The sequence below is a fragment of the Aspergillus mulundensis genome, assembly GCF_003369625.1.
Source record: "Aspergillus mulundensis strain DSM 5745 chromosome Unknown scaffold_1, whole genome shotgun sequence".
Lineage (NCBI taxonomy): Eukaryota > Fungi > Ascomycota > Eurotiomycetes > Eurotiales > Aspergillaceae > Aspergillus > Aspergillus mulundensis.
The window spans coordinates 41,632-62,492 of record NW_020797889.1 but is presented as its reverse complement, the minus strand read 5'-3'; the positions used below and the strand labels follow the sequence as shown (position 1 = coordinate 62,492).

Genomic DNA, 20,861 nt, shown 5'->3' with positions numbered 1-20,861 from the left:
CAAAAAAGACAATCTAGAATACAAACCGTATCCAAAAGCCCAGCCCATCTAATCAAAAACCTCCATCACATACCGCACATTCCTCTGCTCATCAAACCACTTCTCCGCCCTCTTCTCACTGTCCGCTGTCTCCCCATCAGCACCGTCCCCAACCCCTACATCCGCCTTCTTCTCAATATCCTCCCTGATGATCCTCACCATCGCGCCCCTCACAGACCTCGCCACAGCCCCAGACCCACAAACATACACGCGCGCACCATCGCTCCACAACCCCCTAACATCCTCCCGATCCGCCCAGATCCGGTCATCGACATGCGCACATCCGTTACTCTCCTCAGCCTTCCGGCTAAACGCCCATCGTACGTCCACAACACCGCGTCCAGCCCACTCGTCCAACTGCTCGCGGTACAGATCATCGACGCCGGGGGCGCGACATCCGAAGAAGAGCAGGGCGGGCGCGAGCTTCGTGCCTTTCTCTTGTAGGTGTGCGCGCTCCTGCAGGAATGCGCGGAAGGGCGCGATGCCTGAGCCTGCGGCGATGCAGATCATGGGTGTGTTTGTGGGGTTGGTTGGGAGGCGGAATCCAGATGAGGGATTCTTGCGGATGCTGACTTGGAGGTGGTCGCCCGCGCTTAGGGAGTCGAGGTAGGAGGTTGCGACGCCGAGGTAGCGGCCGTTGGAGCGAGAGCGGGAGGGGGCGTCGAGGACGGAGATTGTGATTGTGGCGGTTGTGGGGGTTGAGAGGGGGGAGGAGGAGATGGAGCTGTTTTCTGTCAGAAGGATGTTTAGGGATACAGGTAAGGCGAGTGTAAACGTACTATTGGCGCATGCGCATGGATGGGAGCATAAGGAGGAAGGAGCCCAGTGGGAGGTCGATGTCGGGATGGCGTTCTAGGATGTCGAGGACTGAAACGCTTTCTGCGAGGATCTCGGCTTTGTATGTTTCTGTCTCGTTGGCGTATGTTCTGAGCGTCTTCTGTGTGTTTGGGTCTGTAGCTGCATCGGCCATAACTCGCAGGTCCTAGAAACATTAGCCAATGAATGGAGAGAGAGAATAAAGTTCGTCGCGACTTACCTTTCTCGTGGCAGGCTGGGCCAGTTCCACATAAGTACTGAGGATTTCGTTTGCCGCGACAGGTCCATCGGTCGGAAGAGCAGTTGTCGTTGGTCCCGAGGACGCAATACTGATCTGCGCATCCCAGGGCAGCTTGAACTGCCGCATTGCGCGGCGGACGGTCTCGGCGGGGTTGATGGGCAGCACGGCCAGGTAATCGCCTGCGGTGTAAGTTACGCCCTCTGGAAGACGAATCTCCAGGTGTTTCTTGCGCCGCTCTTTCTCCTCCTCCGCGGTGAGTAGTCGGGTTTCTACGACCATGGCTTGGCCCACGTCTTGACGCAGGGCTTGGGTCCGTGAGTTGGACACTGTCACCTCGACACCTGGAGCCGGAGCCGCAGACGCCTTTCGGTCAGGGGACTCGTTCTGGTCTTGTGACTTTCTGCCTTCTGCGCCAAACTGCTCAACAACACGAGGCCAGAGCACATCGTCGGCCCAAGCCTCGAAAGTAGAGAAGAGCTCGTCGGTGGAGACATCCGCGAGGCCCAGGTCGGTGATACGAGTGCCCCCAAGTTTGTTTAGTAGGTTATCAACCAGCTTGGGGATGCGGTGGAATGTCTGGGCCCATTCCTTGTTGCCGCATCCGAATACAGCAAAGGGTACATCCTTGAGCGGTGATGGTTCATCCTGCTTGTCGAGGTCCTCCAGCCAGGAAACAAACTGTTTTGCATTATCAGGAGGCTGGCCTTCATATGAAGAGGTCACAATCACGACAGGATGATCTGTCGGAAGCGCGGCACGGCCACTGTCAAGACCATCGAATCGCGTTACATGGAATCCCTTGGATGGCGCATCAGCGGCGATTCTCCGCGCCAACGTCTCGCATGTTCCGCTGTTCGAACCATAGAGGATAGTCATTTGAGCACCGGTAGCTGACGAAGTGTCCGCAGAATCGGCGTTGACCGTCTTGGTCTGCGTCGTGGTTTCAGCAGCAAGTCCGGCCAGTCGACGCTCGAGGGTCGTTGGGGTGAGGCCGTGACGCAAAGTTGCTTTCATATACAGGTCTTTCGGCTTGATAGTCAATGTCTGCTTAAACTTCAGATCATATTCTGCGTCGGCAAATGAAAAGTCGAAGTTCTGGAGAAGCATGGCCATGACCAAGAGTGCTTCCTGCCAGGCAAACGGTCGTCCAATGCAAGCGCGCATACCGTTTCCGAATGGTTTCCATGAGTTGGGATACTGTTTTTGACGTGCGTTAAAGAGCTCGTCGGACATGCGCTCTGGCTTGAACTCGGTCGCGTCGTCCCCGTATATCTCAGGGTCCAGATGCGATTTGGCGAGGAGATTGACAATGGTCTCACCCGCCTTGACGGGAAATTTGCCGGCAAGAAGGGTGTCCTCAAAAGCCTCGACCGTAAACAGGGGGATTGTTGCATTGAGGCGCAGGGTTTCGCGAAGAACAGCATTGATGTACGGCAGCTTAGACAAGTGAGACACTTCAATGACTCCCTGTCCGACAACCTCATCAACTTCTTGTTGGGCCTTGCGGTATGTTTTGGGATGCGTCAGCAGTTGGTAGAAGACAAATGACAGAAGACCAGAGGTCGTTTCGTGGCCTGCAATCAGGAACGTAATCAAATTGTCCATGATACTCTCGTCAGTCATTTTCTTCCCTGTCTGCGAATCCACGCCACGCAGCATAGCCGCTAGAAGATCATTGCGATCGTGGCTCTTCCCTTCCTTACGCGCCTGCAGCACCCCCTGCGCCGTATCTCGCAGCACAGCGATATCATTCGCAAACTTTTCATCGCGCCCGCGGAAGAACATGGCGGGCAGCGGCGGCCGTCGCGGCTTCTCTCCGGCTTCCGTGAGGAAATCCCCCATGGCTTCGACAAACGGATGCAACTCGGGAGAATAGTAGCTGTTGAACCTGTATCCCATCGAGCACAGGGCCAGGGTATCGAGCGTCAGACGGGTGAAGTCGTCAGTGACCATGATAGGACTATCAGGACCGTATCGCGCCCACTTGAGCGCGAGCTGGCTAGCAATGTCGTGCATTTCGTCGTACATGCCGCGGATAGAGAGAGGCCCGAAGGCCGGCATCAGGACCCTATGCGCAATCCCCCAGTTCTCTTCGCCCATCTTCGCCGTGAAAAGCCCATCGTGGACGCCGTCCCGAACATGGGCCAGGGCCGAATTGACCGACTTCTTGAACCGTTTCTCGTCGCAGGTCTCGTCGACCAGGGCATGAGTGGAAACTATGACAACGGTGCGCCCGGGGAATCGTAGTCGATAGATCTCGCCGTGTTGCTCTGCTAGACTGACCATCGAACCCAGGGGGAATTCCTGGTCGATTGTGCCGATGTTGCCAAGGAATGGCAGCCCAGAGGGCTCTGGGATTTCGACCGTGTTTTCTTCGGCCATTGTGTTGATGTTGGATAAATCGCCAGTGGGAGGGGGAAGGGGTTGTTCAGTATATAAAGGTGTGCATTACTTCAATGCATGGAACCATGAGGTGGAAGAATCAACCTCGGCTTGAGCGATGCAACGTCAGCCCTAGAATAATGTCGGCTTCCCGATTTGCTGTCGGCCACGCCGAGTGGACACGGAGCTGATGGGGCTCAACCCTTTGATGGTTTGATGGACTGTGCAAGATTGAACTGCATAACTCGATCTCCAGCCTGAAACTGCCTCGGTTCATTCCACTGCAACCCCCTGGAGCACGTGACGCTGAGTCAGCTTGCTGCATTGCCTCGCAGCAAACGCCAAGAAGCGGCCATACATTCCTTCAGCATTTCTTCTCGGATTCCCAAACATAGGCATCGACATGAATGCTTCAATTCCACACACTGCTGGATTCATCCCCAATGAGGAGCTACTTGTATCCAAATGGATATGGCAAGTTGTCGTGGGGTAGATGTCAAGGTCGGTTCCCCTTGCGGCGGGCCGCAGATCGGTTGGAGCATACTCCATGGCCCCCAAGGCTTATATACACTTCTTCCACTCATCCTGTTCATGATAGCAGCTAATCAACCCCTAGGGTCGACAGTCTCCTCAAACTGGACTCAAGGTTGACACATCCTCACATCAGACTATGGTAAGCCGCCCAGTCCTCAAACTGAAATAAGATCAGGCCATAGTAACCAGTCGGAGGCTAAGAATACCATAGCATTCTACCCCCGGGAGTGCAAAGAAACTAAAGGACCAACGTCTCCCAATAGATAAGCAGTCAAGACGGGAGTAAGCCGTGATTAAGGCATGGATTGGCCTTGATGCAGTGTAACACGTGCTGCCTCCCCACCACGCAAGGAGCATTTGTAATTCTCAGCCTACGATGAGCCGGTCCTTTCTTACAACTGCATTAGCCAGCATTATCTCATGCGCTAGCATGCTTGGACTATCTCAGCCGGCGGTCTTGGGTTAATCAATTCCGCATTAGCGTCGTCTAGAGTGTCCGTGCGGGTGCGCCTGCCAAAGAGGCTGCGGGGTTGTTGTCGTCCAAATTTTTATATTACACGTATGCGGACTGATTGCGCGCGAGTCTTAGCATTCTCATTACTGAAGGCGGGGCTTGCTGAGGTGTAGAGGGTATATAGATCCCCGACATCCTCAGGTTGCATTCAGGGACTGTGGACGGCAGTCAATATGGCCCTCTCCACACTCGCAGCCTCCGCGCTGGCCGGGGTCTTCTCACACATTGTCTACTTCAAGCAGGGCGAGCACCACCTTTACGGCCTCTTCTACCTCAAGCTCCTCCTCACGGCCATCCCCGCAGCAACACTCCTCCTCTCACGCACTCAATCAACCCCCTGGACAACCGCCCTCCCCCTCGTCCTCAAACTCCTATCTTCCTACCTCGCCGGCATCTACACGAGCACCCTCCTCTACCGTCTGCTATTCCACCCCTTGAACAAATTCCCCGGCCCTCTCCCGGCCCGACTCTCGTCACTATGGACACCCACCCAACTAACCAACAACAACATGCACACCACCCTCCTAAATTGGCACAAAAGATACGGCCCAATCGTCCGCATCGGAGCATCCGACCTCTCAATCGCGCACCCAGACGCCCTAGAAATAGTCTACGGCACCCACACCCGCTGCACAAAGGGACCCATGTACGACGTCTCCTACCCTGCCACAGCACTCCAGCTCCTGCGCGACCCCGAAGCGCACCATCTCCGCCGCCGCGTCTGGAGCGGCGCATTCAGCGACCGCCTCCTCCGCGGCTACGAGCTGCGGATCCGGAAGTACCGACGTAAACTGCTCGAGCGGATCGAGGAGATGGCTGAGAAGGGCGAGGCCGTCGATGTGACCAAGTGGTTTAATCTGTACTCGTTCGATGTGATGGGGGATTTGTCGTTTGGGCAGGGGTTTGAGAGTCTTGAGCGGGGGGAGGACCATTGGGCGATGAGGCTGCTGACAGCGTCGGCGGATGCTGTTGGTCTGAATCTGCCGGCTTGGGCGTTTATCCTGATTGCGGCGATTCCGGGGATTATGGGGGATTTTTGGAAGTGTTTGGACTTTTGTGGGGAGAGGTTGTTGGAGAGGTCGAAGGTGTGTACCCTATCCTTTTCGACACGGACTCACGGTTATAGCGGCGTACTGACGAATGTGCGGTATCTAGAATGACCCCGTAATCCCAGACGTCAGCTCGTCCTTGCTCGCTCCGCTGAAAGGACGGGACGTAACCAATCTCACGCCTGATGAGAAGAACATGCTATACGGAGACGCACGCTTGATCGTCATCGCTGGAAGGTACTAGACGCCCTATCCCTTACCCCCTCCAAAACTACCTCTAACTTCGACTCCAGCGACACCACAGCCGCCACCCTCTCAACAATCTTCTACGAGCTCGTCCGGCACCCCGAGCACATCACCAAGCTCCGCGCCGAGCTGGAGCCCATCTACGCCGAGAACGACAACCCGAGCAAAACCGAATTCCTGCACTCGAAAATCGCCCATCTCGAGCACCTCAACGGCGTCATCAACGAAGCGCTCCGTCTCCACCCCGTTGTCCCATCCTCATTGCAGCGCAAGACACCACCCGAGGGCATTTTCGTCGATGGAGTCCATATCCCGGGGAATATGCACGTCTGGTGTCCGCTGTATACGATTGCGCGGTGTACGTCCTCCTCACCCCTTTTTCTATTTTAATTCAGTCCTTTCCTTGGGATTGGGATTGGAATGGGGATCTAGTCCCCCGAGCTGAGCTGAGCCGAGCTGATATACATTCCATCCAGCCGAACTAGCCTACGCCCAACCGCACGAATTCATCCCCGAGCGCTGGTCCACCAAGCCCGAGCTCATCCGGCACAAGGGCGCCTTTGCGCCGTTTAGTCTTGGTCCGTCTCCGTCTCCGTCTCCCTCCCCTTTTCCTCCCTCCCCTCTACTCTACACCCCATACTCATCCAACACCCACTTCCATTCTAACAATAACACTGCTCCCAGGCCACTTCAACTGCATCGGCCGCCCCCTGGCGCTAATGAACCTGCGCGTAACCCTCGCGCAACTGATCATGGAGTTCGACGTGGATTTTGCGCCGGGCGAAGACGGAAGCAGGTTCCTGGCGCATGCGAAGGATAACTTTGTTATTTATTTTGGGAGGTTGGAGATGGCTTTTTCGAAAAGGCACGTGCAAGTGCAGGTTTGATATCACCCGGGCAGTCTAGTTAAGTTAGGTTGAACTGGACTGGATCAGGATAAGGATAATTAGGCAGAGTTCATGGTAGCAACTTGGAAATACCCTATGCCGGTACCATACCATGCTTCCGAAACATGGATACTGTGATGCCGTGATTTGATCCCTGCCTTTACCTCTACTTACCATACTCGCCTTACACTTATATCTGAGGTCACTCTGATCTCTACCCCGGGCTAGGTACCTAGCTCATAGCAGGCCTCTTATGCTATACGTAATAACCCCCGTTCTTTCTATGCGTACCCCTGTCCCTGTATCTGCATACGTTACGCAGCAGGTCAACGTCAAGCCGTCAATGCTCGTATAACCACACGCGCTTGATTTCTTCTCTGCAGCAGCATATACGTTGACGAGGGTCCGTGTGCTCACTGCGCAGACGTACATGGGATGCGCTGTCGGCTCTCTAAGTATGCGTATAGTATACGTAGCGTCCACATGGGTATGCATGTATATAGCAGAGCAGCTATTGCGTTGCTAGGGTAGGGATATCACGATAACCGAGAAATCAGTATTAACCCTTAGATCAGACAGGTAGGAAAATGAGTCTGGCGGGGTGGAGGAAGGTGGGTTATGTATGGAGTACGGCTAGAGCAAGTAGGGGCGGTCGACGATTGGAAATCACACCGGAAGCGCGGATGAGATTAGGTAGGTATGCGACAGAATCCGGAGGGACTACACATGATATTATCTACTGCGCCTTGATCATGGTTCATAAGTATATAAGCTGCAGGATACTTCTATAGACCTCTAGCCTAACATAACCGTACAAACTTTACAGAGTAAAAGTAGCATCATGAGTCTCGCCTACTTTCCCTCTCCTGCAAGGCCTCCTCCACCTTTTCAGACATAGAAGGCTCCTTCATCGCTTCTTTCACAAGCCAGAGACTGACATCTTGTACATCCTTACCAACGCGCCAACTTCCCAGAACAACGCCTTTATCGGCTAGAATCCCGCTAGCTCTTTCCCATCGCCTTCGCCAAAGTTCCTCCCGTTTGTTTGGTAAAGGCGCTCTGGGTGGGGCTGCCGAGTTCATCGAAGAGGTTCGTGACGGGGTTGGAGAGTCAGGATTGCTGGTACTGCTTCGGCCGAGGGAAATATTTGAGGCAGGAGATCGGAGAGTACCGGGCCCGCCGGGAAATGCGGAAGGACGGCCTGGTGAAGAAGATCGTGACGATGGGGTGGAACCAGAGAAGCGTGGTTGTCGTTCAGAAATCGGACGATTCGAGCTCATGCTCATTTGTGAAGCGCCGGTGTTGGTCCGACGAGGGGGTGGAGGAGGCGGTGCTGGTTTCGATATTCCCGCACCATCGCCGCCAAATTCCTGCAACCCAGCAATCCGGTTGTGGGTTGGTGGGCGGCCTCGATTTACGCTAGAGTCACTCACATCTCCCAGGGATGGGCGGCGCGGAGGTCCAGTTTCACCAGAAGTTTGCAGGTTTCCTGCGCTGCGCCTTGGCAATGGGGGCACAGGCTTCCGCTTAATGGCTTCCCTTGGCGGCAAATCGGCGGTGTTTGTAACTGAGCGGAGAGAAGAAGGCTTCGAAGGCACACTAGGCGGCGTTCGTGTGTTGACGGGCTTTTCGGGTTCCTCGGAAAGGTCAATCAAGTCCCCTGTTACTGCGGAATTAGCCTCCACAGCAGGGGCTGAGGATGTACGCGGCGGCCGTGGTGGTAGTGTAGGTCGGTTGGGTGCCGAATCGGAGTGGTCAGCCAGCTCAGGAATGCTGCTGGGACGATTTGGTGTGTTCTCTAGGTGGTTGACGGACTTCTCAAAGAATGTCGTCCGCTCGGGCGTAGTCACATCGCGAATGAATACGCCGATTATCCTACCCGGGTTGGTCATTACCAGATCAGTATACACTTCCAGATCGGACTCTCCACTGTCGCCAACGAGAATAAACTTCCGGTCAGGGAAGTCTTGTAGGATCTGCTCGAGATTCCCCTTCTTCCGCTCCAACGTAGGTTCAAAAATGCCTTGGAATAGGCCGCTGTACTGCTTCAGATGAAACGATCCAGGCGGGAGTCCAACCATTTTGAAGAAGCGATCCAACAGTGGGTACAGCTGCCACGGGGAGTTGGAGACGTAATGTATCTGTACACCTGCTTTGACCAGTGCATTATACCAATCCGTGACACCCTCGATAGTCAGGTCGGACAGCTCGCGGGCGAAGATATTCCGGCACATCTCCTTCGCTCCATTCGCAATGGCAGAATGCTTTACTGTGTCGTCGATATCACTGATCAAACTGACACCGGTAGGTTCGATGATCTCGACGTTCTTCACGGCAGAGAGGTCCTCGGATGCGAGGACGCGAACATGAGTAGGAACGAAGGAAAGCGACGCTCGGATGGAGAAATGGCCTGAATCGTTAGTCATTATATTCCTCGACTGGCTGTTTTCTTCGTTGAAAAAGAAGACGGTCACCGCCATCCCAGCCATGGGGTTCGACAAGAAAGGTTTTATCCGCTCCACGAGGTGACCGTTGGCGACGGAAAGTTCATCCTTGGTCAGTTGCGTGGAGGAAGACTGAGCCGATGAGGTCGTTGGAGTCCGCTGTGGCAGTCGGACGGTCTCTTCTTCTAGCCCTTCTGAAGCGGCCTTCAAGTCCATCTCATTCCGCTTGTCGGCACTCTTTATGATGAATTGGGCCTCCGAATCAACAATCTCCTCCTCCCTCTTTTCTGTAACACGCGGTATGCGATCATCATCCTGAGTCCCATCGAGACCAGTCTCACTGTTCACAGGCGCAGGTACACCACTCAACCGTCGAGCCAAAGCAACGACCAGCCGCTGCTTCCTCGTCATCGGCCCACGATAAGGCGCATATACCCAGCCCCGAACGTCGACCGCAACGACAGCATCCTCGTCCTCAAACCGATCCCACTCCTCTTCGCGTTCCCTCGTCCCATCATACCCCCGGTATTCATCAAGCGAGTCGAACGACTCCCGCCTGCGCATCTTCTGCGCCGCGATTCGATCCTGATCCAACCGCCTCGCATAGCTCGGAAAGATAACCATCTCCTCATCACCCGACCTCGCAATCTCAACATCAGGAAACGCACCAGGCGTATTCATATACTCATCACCCAGATCTCGCGTCGCATTCCGCTGAGCCGTCCACGACGCCGCATACGACTGCCGCAGCTCGTTCGCGGCTTTCAAGTACTCAAAGACCTTCTTCCGCCGCGCTCCCCGCTCCCGCCCATTATTGTATCCATAGCCGCTACTCCATGTCGAAGACGAAGACGATCCGTAATCAGACATTGAGACAGCTCGCTTCCCACCTCGAGGGGCTTCCGCTTTCCCCGCCGCGTGCGCTGCCTTCTCAAACGGCACCAGCAGGCCCCCGACAAGGCCGCTCACCCCTCGGCGCCGCCGTTTCCCTCGAAAGAGCTCTGTAAGACCTAGTTTTCCCACCCTTGTCCGCTTCTCAAGTCTCGCCTGGTGTCGAAGAAGCGCTCGGTATACTTTCGCCTGCGCCCGGTGTCGAACCGCAGGGATGGTCTCGTGTCGGAAGTTCCAAAGACGGAGATGTGCGCGGAGGCCGGCGTGGGGTCCGAAGATAAGACGGAGAAGCTGGGAGAGTTTGCCTTTTGGTTTCTGGCTTGGGAAGCGACGAGGGTGAGGGAAGGGCTGGTGCGGCACTGGCCACTTCACGGAGTTAGGCGGCGGGCGCCAGCGACGGAGGAAGGGTTTCGGAGCCAGATTCGGGGAAGCTATAGACTCGAAAGAATAGATTCGGTAAGTCAGGGCGCTCTACTCGAGTAATCTAGCTTTTCAGGGGTTGGTTAGTGTAGCTCCAAGTTGGTGCTTGTTTGCGCCGGAGTCGAACTCAAGGCAACAGCGGCTGAGACGGCGACGAACCGAGGATGCGCTTCAACAAGTCCTACTTAGGCGCGGATGCTAGGCACGGGCAGTGGACTCTATCGCTGTAATAGGGCGAATAGAGAGCACAATCAATACAGCTGGGGGTATTGGATTGCTCGCGTTGGGTTGTTGCTAGAATCATTGTGGGGAAGAACTGAGATCAGATCGGTGACGTTTCGGATCATCCTCCTGGCGATTCTACGAAGCCCATAGTACCGTATTTCATCACTCACCAGATTGGACCACAACACAATCACATTTGAACCTAGAGCTAATGACAAAGCGCTACTCCGTATCTTACATAATTTCCTCGGCTTTTCGGAAAAGCACTTTTTGACTTGCCGACTAATATTTTGACCACAGCTGATTTCAAATCTAAATAAATGCTGTGTAGTAACGCCGTCACTCACCAACTGTCTCACGACTAGGCACTTTCTTTGCCCGAGTCTACGGTAGAGGGGAGACTACGCGCTTCGTAGGAAAGACAGAAAAAGCATTGACAGGTAAGTTTTCATTGTAAAAGTAGAATAATGAACTAGCTAAAACATGAAGGTGGGCATTTCGATAATGCCTGCTGCCATGCAGCGCCATAAACTATTATATCTAAAGTAGGTACATGTAATTGGTAGTTATAACTGTTTTCGTGATAACTTCTCCCTCTTTACAAACCATTGCTGTGGAAAAGATGCTAGGCGCTTTTAATAAGTCAAGGTTGGTAATTTAAAATCACTTGATTGACAATCACAATGCTCTATAAACTATTATTATCTAAAGTAGGTACATTTAATTTGTAGTTATACCCGTCTTTGCAATAATTTCTCCCTTTTTACAAACTGCCGCTGTGGAAAGGATGCTGGGCGCTTTTGATGAGTCAAGGTTGGTGATTTGAAATCACTTGATTAACAATTAGCTATAAACTAATGGATTGTTATCTAAAGTAGGTACATGTAATTTGTAATTATAACTTTCTTCACAATAACTTCCCCCTTTTTACAGACTGCCGCCGCGGAAAAGATGCTGGGCGCTTTTGATGAGTTAAGGTTGGTGATTTAAAATCACTTGATTGACAATCACAATGCTCTAAAACATTCCAGTCCGCAAATTCCGAGAACCGGCGGGACCTTCCAAGCACACGCGAAAGTTCCAATTCCGCAGATTTCTTGTTGACCTTTTCGGTCATGGCCTTGCTTTTCTCCATCTGCTCAGCTATCCAAGGCAGTGCATTGCGCGTGCTAAGAGCCTCCATCCGGCGATTGAACGTGCGGTTTTGGAAAAGAAGCCAGACCCGCTGGCGTTCTTTCTGGCCGACGCGATGAATACTGCCGATGGCTTCGAATACTCTTTGCAGGTCTGGCGGTGGCTCCATGATAATCATCCGCGAGCAGATTTTGTGAAGGTTGAGCGCTTCGAGCTTGACGTTGAAATTCGTAAGAAGGATTTGACAGCGGCTCTTTGATGACGCGAAAGGTTTGATAGCCTCTCTGCGTTCCTTTGTCGTCATGGATGGCGAGAACCATACAGTGACGAATGGTATCGAAAGTGAGTTGAGGAACATCTCCGTCATCCACAGTACCGGTTGCCAATTGGCAATGACCATGAAACGGGGGCGGCGTGTGGATGTCGTCTCAAAAGCACCTTCGTCGTGCAAAATTTTGAATAAATATCTCAGCTTCGGGGCATCCATCGCAAGATAGGATGCTTGCAGGGAAGGGATCGAGGGCATAGGCACGGCCGGGTCTAGCGTGGTGCTAGCGTAGAATAACGCAAAGCCTCGGTCCTCTTTCTTTGCGTAGTCACGAAGCTTGTCGACTAGGTCGTGTTCGGCGTTGATGCGTGACACAAACTGGTCGAGTCTTGTGGAAAATGCTAGTAGGCAGAGGCGCAGGGTGGCGCACCTATGCGCGTGGCTTCCGTCACCAAGCCTGACTATGGCGGGTTGCAGATCCGGAATCAGCTGGGCATAACGCTTGTCGTGAATTGCTTGGATTCGTTCTGGATTGACGAGCTCAATCGTAGATATTTGACAAGCGGGAATGCCTGGGCCGATGGTGGTCGAACCTTTTAGACCTTTCAGGAGGAGGTCCAATGCCAGGGAAATTGGAGCGGTATTTGAGACTGACTCTGATGAAACAGGGTCAAGTCTCCCACTCATAGTAGTAGTTGGAATCAACTCAGAAGAAATATCCTCGCATGAGATGCAATCATCCTTGAACCGATCCATTTCCATGAGATGCTTCAAGAGATTCAAGCGATCGATAGGTAGACAGGGGCGTGGGGCGTCAACATTCCTTCCCGATTGTCCGCTGTAGACCGCGTTCACAATCTCTTCGAACACATTGAGCTTAGGAGTCTTGACAGCATCGTCGTCACGATCAGCGCTAGCCACTGCTACCGCATTCTCTGCGGCTCGACTTGCTTCGAGTGAGGTCATTCCAAATAAGTCTTCAACCGAGCGATCCGGTCCCACTGTAGTGGCTTCACGGATGGCGTCAAGGAAGTAGACCGGTGACTCGGCCGCAACAGCATGGGGTTTCCGGATGGGAATTTTGCTTCCCTTCTTCTTCCGGTAGATCCATGATAGCAATTTATAGGCATGCGTCATGTCGTATGGGTCCGGGTGGAACGTTAAACCGTCGATCCGGGTTCGAGAGAAGAGATCCGGCTTCGCTTTGATCAGTTGCACCGAGAACCAGAGGCAAGTGAGGGGTGCGAGCGACTTCTCGTCAATGCCGTTGGTGCCGAATCCGATAGCTGGTTGTTGCGGGCCGGCTATTATGGAGTGAACGGCATGGTCGAACGCCTTATTGACCACAGCCGGGCGCAAGGTCATGTAGGAAGGCTTGAGTTGTGGCCTTCCAAACTTGTTATCCCGTACGTCGAGCCAAGCATCTAGGATGGCTCGAGTGGAGCTGTCATTAAAATACAGGTCCCAGAGTCCGGCAGTGTCCTTGAAGCCCAAGGCCCCGGCCATTTTGGTGGTGACCTGGTCCATTTTTTGCAGATACTCTTTCTCATAGTCGACCCCGAGGATGTCGCAGCTGGCTGGCGCCATGGCGCTCGTGAAATTCGAGACGGTTGAGTCGAGGGAGGGGCGACTAAACTTGTGTTAGTATCAAAACTGGACCATGGACGGACGCTTTTCACTTACAAATTGATAAGATGATGTAAATAGAGGGCTAAGATGCGACGATTTCAGATAAGAATGATAGGAAACGAGCGAAATCTGAAATTGTCGTAAAGTTGGGAGAGTGAAAAGAAACGACAGAAGATGCGAGAGAAGATGGGCCTTGGTCGAAAGTGAAGAATGAGGAAGGAGCGGCCAGGGTCAAACTTTCTAAACAAAGAAGGGGCCAAAACATCAATATTGACTCACAGGTAAGGAAAAACTGAGAGGCGGGCAAGGAAAAACTGAGAGAGAAGTGCGAATCAGATTGGTTCTTCGAGAACTTAAACAGAATAGTACACTATCTAAGTCGAAGGTGAGGCCGTATTAACCAGCAGATTCGCTGTCTTCCGCATAGTTAACCGTGGTCGTTCGTCGACTCCGACGAACTCCATCAGTTTTAGCCCGCGATTTGGCCGGCTTAGCATCATCAGAAGGTTCAACATCAGACGCTGATGGGGTAGATGGATCAGGCGAGGCTTTGCGCTTTCTGCTAACTCGCTTCTTCGTAGTTGATGGCCGTTCAGCGGCTTTGGCAGACTTTGTAGGGGTGCTGGGCGTAGCGGGAGCAGCATCAACGTCGACATCTGCCTCGGGCGGTGGAGCCTTCTTGGACGACTTGGGAGTTTTGAGCGCTTTGGTCCGTACGATCTTCTTCGGCCTGAGCCATTCTTCCATTCCCGGCGGCCAATAGACCCTGCGCTCAGGACCGCCCATACCGACTTCTTCTTCAGGCACAGTCTTGGGAGGCGGCACCTGGGCTTCGAGGTCGACGAAATCGCCGTTCTTCTTCTTCGACTTCCGCGGCGCCTTGAACGGCTTATTCTCGTCGGTGCGGACATAAGGCAGAATATCGTTGAAGAGCTCATGTCCCGGAAGCTTATACGTCCTCATCAACTCAAAAACGGCCTGCTCCTTATCTTTGGCTTCAATCATCAGGTCCATGGCAGGATCACAGGGAGGGAGAACCCGGACGCGGTCACTGTGCTTCCGACGCTGACGATTGGTGATGGCGGCAGACGTAGGCTCAGAGTAGTGCATTTTCTGTGTGATATTCTTTCTTGCCCACGTAGCCTTGATCCTGTCATAGAGACCCATGATATCCAAAGTCCCTTCACGAACCTGAGAGGAATCGAAGATGATGTTGTGATGATGGTAGTCCAAAACCAGCGGTATATTCAACTCCTCGCATATAGGGAGCAGATCATGCACTGACCAGCTCACATCGTCGTTCTCTAACACCAGGCGATTTTTGATGTCCTGCGAAAGTTTCTGGTAGTTTTCGCGGAACCGATCCAGGGTCGCCTCCTTATCGCCAAAGACACCGCCCATGTGGAGGATCATCACTGCGTCACGGTCTTGCTGCGGAGGCAATTTAAGCAGCTGCAACAACTCCGAGTGGTACTCTAAGTCCCTGATCGAATTCTCCAAGACTTCCTTTCTAGGAGACCCTATCTGAGTGAACTGGCCTGGATGCACGCTCACCCTATGGCCAAGCTTTGCCACGAGACGTCCAACCTCGCCCAGCACCTCGGAGGCAAAGGGTGCTAGCTTATAACCGTATTCTTTGTGACTTGCAAACGGAAACATCTCACTGCTGAGGCGCATGAATTTGATTCCATACCGGTCGTTCCAACGTATCAGCTTCAGCAGGTCACGAGCATTCGCTAACCCCAAAGCCTCCACGTACGCTTGGCCTCTCGCGACATCAGGCGGTTGTGACTGGTCCGGTCGGTTTTTTGTGGCATGAGGCGGTTGTGAGGGGTCTGCAAGCGGATGTCGGTTCTCGAGAATTGAAGCTATGCGGCAAGTGCGGGAGCAGAAAACGGGTGGGTTTGAGTAACGAAGATAGGTATTCAGGCAGGCCTAGGAAGTACAGCGATTAGATGAAGTTCGTACTGTCCCAAAGTGTTACCCACATAACCCAGTCTACCTTTCCAGGGAAGGGGGAGGTAGCTGCTGTTGACGGGCGGCGGCCGTGCAAGAGCTTCCTGAAGCTCTTCGGCCTCAACCGGCACATCCTCGTCCGACTCGGGATCGATTGGCGCGGCTACAATCTTTCCATTACGCGTGTCACCCGAGTTGCCAGCTTCTAGAGAATCCCCAAGCTGTTCATCCTCCGTTTTCACTGGTGTGTTCGGTGCGGGGGTTGCTGCCATTGCGTGGGATGAGCTCAGCGACCGAGCTGTGAATCGGGCCGAAGGGGTTGTAATTGTCGTCGTAAGCTTTGAAACAGATCGGCTTAGTGAGGAATGTGACAAAGGAGCTGCCACGCTATAAGCACGACAGTGAGAGGTGAGATCCGGCTTGCTTACAGCGGCGATCGGGATCGCCACCGTCATCCATGACCGAAGCGTTTGAGAGGTGTGGCAAAACCGGGCTGGGCCGGATTCCACGGCGCTGGGGAAACGGACGGCATGCTGGACAAACCTCTCCTGGGGGAGACGGCGTATGAACATTCAGCCCGATAGAGAGGCAGATGAGGATAGAAAGATAGTAATAGTTCAAGCAGGAGAGTCAGAGACGCGATGACCCCGGTGCACCATGGTGCGCATTGAGTGGGAATGGGTAAAGATCGAGATCGGAGATCGAAGATGGAGAAGCGAGATGACGCAAAGAAATAAAAATGAGCGATGCGGAGGTTGGCGCGGTTCGAACAAGCCTTGCCCCTGCGTTGGTTGGGTTACGAAGAGGCTTGAGGCGCGGGCGCGAACGCCGCGAAGACGCGAGAAGCTTAGCGTGGCGGGTTTTCTAGCGAGGCCGAAGTCATTCATTCAGCCTTACCTATGTCACTAGCCAGCCTTCTGTATAGACTTAGAGCAGTGTTTCCTCTGGCAATATCATTCCAGAATCCAGCCTCTCTCATGCAAATTCCAATTACATCAGCGGCATCAAACTCTATTCTATTGTATTGTCTTTGACAATGGCGGTTCTGAAACCTCGGCGCACGTTCATTGTATGAGACTGACCTCACTGAGCAGCTTTCAACAAAGAGCAATCCATCATTGAAAGGTTTTGAAACAGTCTTGTGAGCTGTAGTGTCATAACCAAGCTCTTCCTCAGTTGAGCATCTCTTTATTATCCCACCATGTGACGGCCTTCTTTGTACTATGTCCATTGTTTACGCCAACCTTAACATTCCTCGCGTGATGGTCAGGCCTGACAACCCGTTGTCCAGATGGACACGCCATGGCATTCAGCGTCCTTGTTTGAGAAAGTTTCTCATACCAATGGCCGACGAGCATTTATTTAAGAGGATCCTGTCTACATCCATGGTCCTGCAGCATTGGCATCCTCTTTTCCTCCTCTCTGGGATTCAGGCTATACAAGTTGTGTTACAGAACTCTTCTTTGTATTGAGACCATTGACCATTGTCACTCTTTCTAGGGCTGCTCTTCTTTGATCACGATCAGGTACGTACCAGTGTTATATCAGAAGTATAAAGACCCCTTGGAGCCAACCCACACCTCTAACTTGACCTCTCCAGACACTTACAAACTTGCTTCGATTTCACAGCCTGGTGCTGCCAATTCTTCGAAAAGCACAACACTCATTTGAATCCAATCGCCATCAATATGCAGAAATTTTTCCTTACCGCAGCCCTTCTGGCCTCATCCGCCTACGGGCACATCCAAATGTCCAACCCCTACCCGATCCGCAGCCCTCTGAACGCAGCAAACGCCGTGAAAGATTACTCATACACGAACCCTCTGTCCACTTCCGGCTCAGACTTCCCCTGCAAGGGCTACCAAAATGACCCCTTCACCTCCGTCGCCACCTACAGCCCCGGTCAAACGTACAACCTCGAGCTCGCCGGCAGCGCCACCCACGGCGGAGGTTCATGCCAGATCTCGCTCTCCTACGACAACGGCGCAACATTTCAAGTCATCCACTCCATGCTTGGCGGCTGCCCCATCACGCAAAGCTACGAGTTCACTATTCCCACCGACGCCCCCTCTGGCGAGGCTCTTCTGGCCTGGACCTGGTTCAACAAGATCGGCAACCGCGAGATGTACATGAACTGCGCCCAGGTGACGGTTGAGAGCCCCGCTCGCAAGGAAGGACTCATCGCCGTCTCCAAGAGGGACGCGTTCAGCAGCCTCCCACCAATTTTCATTGCCAACGTCAACGGCCCCGGCCAGTGCACTACAATCGAAGGCCAGGAGGTCAACTTCCCTCTACCCGGGCCTTCTGTTGAAGGAAGCCTCACTGGCACCGGTTACACTTGTTCCGGCACCGCTCCTTTCCTGGGCACCTCCATGTCTCCCAACAGCGGCGTCTCCAGCTCCGGCACGTCTGCCACTGCGGCCTCCTCTAGCTCCAGCTCCAGCTCTACTCCGCTCACCGACGCGCCGCTGACTTCTTCCGCCGCTGCTTCGTCATCTCCTTCACCTGATCCAGTGTCATCCCCCGAATCCTCCCCCGTCGCCACATCCGGTGAGGTAGCTCCAACCGAGAGCCCTCAGCTCCCCGATGACGCCGAAGACACCCCCTGCGTCCCCGGCACTATCATCTGCTCTGAGGACGGCGGCAGCTGGTCGCTCTGCGACCAGGGCTCACCCGTACCCATGGGCAACGTGGCAGCGGGAACTATCTGCACTAGCGGCGCCATCAAGAACGACCCCATGCAGTAGGCCGAGTATGAGCAAATTGAAACGAAACTGGAATTAGGGCTTGGAGTCTCGGCGTCACGCGACTTGGCTCTTACTTGGTGGGAATCGGATCTTCTTTGATTGGACTACAGCATGTACTTTCCTTTCATGCCTTAACGCTTCCAGGCTTTATCAACTGAACCTCACATGACTTTCTTCCTGTCTTCAACGGCATTTACTTTTCTTTACTGCTTGGGTATCACGCTCATTTTCTCTCTTCTTTGTTGTTCCTTGTTTTCTTTATGGATTAGCTGGTTAGATATTACCTAATATACTTGTTTCCTTGCCTCATTTTTGGATGATGTTACTCAGCCTTGGGGTGCTTCTCTCAATGCCTCTATAATGCATGCCTATGGATCTATCTCTTTGTTGACTCCTCCCCGCAGGATTACCGGTACTTTGTCAAGCGCGGGCAGCCCTTGCTGCTGATACGTACAAAGACTCGACCTCGCACGGTATCGGTTGTTCCATTGATTCAGTATCTGGCGCAAAGTTACAATGCCCGAGAAACGAAGGTCCTGTCAATCGTTCGAGTAAGAAAGACGCCTCAGAAAGACTAACATTACAGGCTGCGCTTGGTGGATTGAAACCATGTCCGAGATGAAGATGGCAGACTGATTTGGGAAGGTGCAAGTCTGTCCGTCGGAGGACACTGAGCAAAGTGCGCCGCCTGACTTCACCCACTTCCTCCTCTTCGTCAGGCTTGATTCTCTGATCTTCTGGAACTCAGGAGCTATTTTATCTCTATTCAGACATCTTTGGTTTTACAACGCTATCCTTGACACAATGGCGGAAGAAGACCCCTATGCAATCCTTAAGGGCATCAAGTATGTGGATGAGTGGCCCCAGCATTTGATCGTAGGCAGAGGGAGCACAGGCCTCGTGATTCGTGGAGGAGACAACGCTGTGTACAAGATGCCTCTCCGACGGCGGCAAGACCAGCCCGACTACGTGCTAGAGAATCTCAAGTCCCTTTTACACGAAATAAAAGTTTACCAGCGGCTTAAGGGATGCGTATCGGTCGTCCCAATGATCAATTACAGCCAAAACTCGCTTGCTCTCAAGGAGATGATCAACGGCAACCTCCTCATGTATCGGAAAAAGGAAGCACCGGCATCGAAAGGGGGCATGCTGCTCTGGTTCCGCCACATGGCTCGCGGGCTCATGGAAATCCATGGGAGATGCGTTCTCGTCGTCGACATCGCCCAGCGTAACTTCCTGCTCGATATCCATGCCACTGTCAAGTACTCCGATTTCGCCAGCTCCCTTCTCTTTCCTTTGGGCACCGACATGGAAACCGTCAACGACGATGATAACACCGTACAGACGGATATTGGGCAATTGGGCATAGTCATGTGGGAGGTTATAACGGGTGAAAAATCGGACTTTTATGAGTTCAAGAACCTCGCGATGGGCGCTGGGGAACTGCATTGGCCGAAGAGGAATATGCTCCCGAAAACGCGGGGTTTGTGGCTGGGTGACATCCTTGAGAGATGTTGGACCAAGGATAGTTTCCGTAGTGCGAAGGCATTGTCGGACGCGCTGGACCAGGTGGCGAATAATTTTACTGAAGAGGATGAAGAAGCGGCGGGCTCACAGCATGTTGAACACACTCGCCCGGGACTTTCCCTAGGCCGGAGAGAATTGCCTTCGGACGACGATGAGGATACGCCGCGTGCAAGTGCGCAGCCTGGTTTTCAGCAGCCTGATTTTACGCAGCCTGGTTTTCAGCAGCCTGGTTCTCCGCAGCCTGGTTTTCCGCAGCCTGGTTCTCCGCAGCCTGGTTTTCAGCAGCCTGGTTTGCAACAGCCTAGTTTTCCGCAGCCTGGTTTGCAACAGCCTGGTTCTCCGCAGCCTGGTTTTCCTAAGCCTGGTTTGCCGCAGCCTGGTTTTCAGCAGCCTGGTTTTCAGCAGCCTGGTTTTCAGCAGCCTGGTTTTCCGCAGCCTGGTTTGCAACAGCCTGGTTTTCCGCAGCCTGGTTTTCCGCAACCTGGATTTCAGCAGCCTGGTTTTCAGGCCGGAGGGCAACAGGGACATGCAGCAGGGCAGCAGGGGAAAGCGAAGAATGCCGTGTACTCCGCGGAAGAACTGCAGGAAGTATTGGGAGCACAGGATGTGGCGCCTCCCGCTCCCTTCCCTGCAGCAGATCCGTTGGGCGGATTGGACGAGTTGCCTACCCTCCCATTGGAAGAGCCGCAGGGAGAATTGGAAGCGCCCGAAGAGTTCCCTACCTTACCAGCAGAGGAGTCGCAGGGAGAATTAGAAGCGCCTGAAGAGTTGGAAGCGCCCGAAGAGTTCCCTACCCTACCAGCAGAGGAGTCGCAGGGAGAATTGGAAGCGCCTGAAGAGTTGGAAGCGCCCGAAGAGCTCCCTACCTTACCAGCAGAGGAGTCGCAGGGAGAATTGGAAGCGCCCGAAGAG

At 53.4% G+C, this 20,861-nt stretch overlaps 5 protein-coding genes across 5 annotated transcripts; 2 read left to right on the top strand and 3 right to left on the bottom strand.

Moving 5' to 3' along the window:
- Positions 1–48: 48 nt before the first annotated feature.
- DSM5745_01574 (bifunctional cytochrome P450/NADPH--P450 reductase) lies at positions 49–3,478 on the bottom strand (the record flags this gene model as incomplete). Its single annotated transcript, XM_026743590.1, has 3 exons — positions 49–763; positions 819–1,021; positions 1,076–3,478. 3 exons carry the CDS (start codon positions 3,476–3,478, stop codon positions 49–51), a joined length of 3,321 nt encoding a protein of 1,106 aa, XP_026606753.1.
- Positions 3,479–4,699: 1,221 nt separating this feature from the next.
- Positions 4,700–6,641, top strand: DSM5745_01573 (cytochrome P450; the record flags this gene model as incomplete). Its single annotated transcript, XM_026743589.1, has 4 exons — positions 4,700–5,611; positions 5,682–5,812; positions 5,869–6,179; positions 6,298–6,641. 4 exons carry the CDS (start codon positions 4,700–4,702, stop codon positions 6,639–6,641), a joined length of 1,698 nt encoding a protein of 565 aa, XP_026606752.1.
- Positions 6,642–7,547: 906 nt separating this feature from the next.
- Positions 7,548–10,767, bottom strand: DSM5745_01572 (phosphatidate phosphatase App1 family protein; the record flags this gene model as incomplete). Its single annotated transcript, XM_026743588.1, has 2 exons — positions 7,548–10,474; positions 10,722–10,767. The coding sequence occupies 2 exons, from the start codon at positions 10,765–10,767 to the stop codon at positions 7,548–7,550; spliced, it is 2,973 nt and encodes a 990-aa protein (XP_026606751.1).
- Positions 10,768–11,595: 828 nt separating this feature from the next.
- DSM5745_01571 (UV-endonuclease UVE-1) lies at positions 11,596–15,947 on the bottom strand (the record flags this gene model as incomplete). Its single annotated transcript, XM_026743587.1, has 4 exons — positions 11,596–13,720; positions 13,774–13,801; positions 14,121–15,654; positions 15,708–15,947. The coding sequence occupies 4 exons, from the start codon at positions 15,945–15,947 to the stop codon at positions 11,596–11,598; spliced, it is 3,927 nt and encodes a 1,308-aa protein (XP_026606750.1).
- A 1,416-nt stretch (positions 15,948–17,363) lies between these two features.
- DSM5745_01570 (putative extracellular protein) lies at positions 17,364–18,422 on the top strand (the record flags this gene model as incomplete). The annotated part of the gene is made up of 1 exon (XM_026743586.1): positions 17,364–18,422. One exon carries the CDS (start codon positions 17,364–17,366, stop codon positions 18,420–18,422), a length of 1,059 nt encoding a protein of 352 aa, XP_026606749.1.
- Between the last annotated feature and the right edge of the window lie 2,439 nt (positions 18,423–20,861).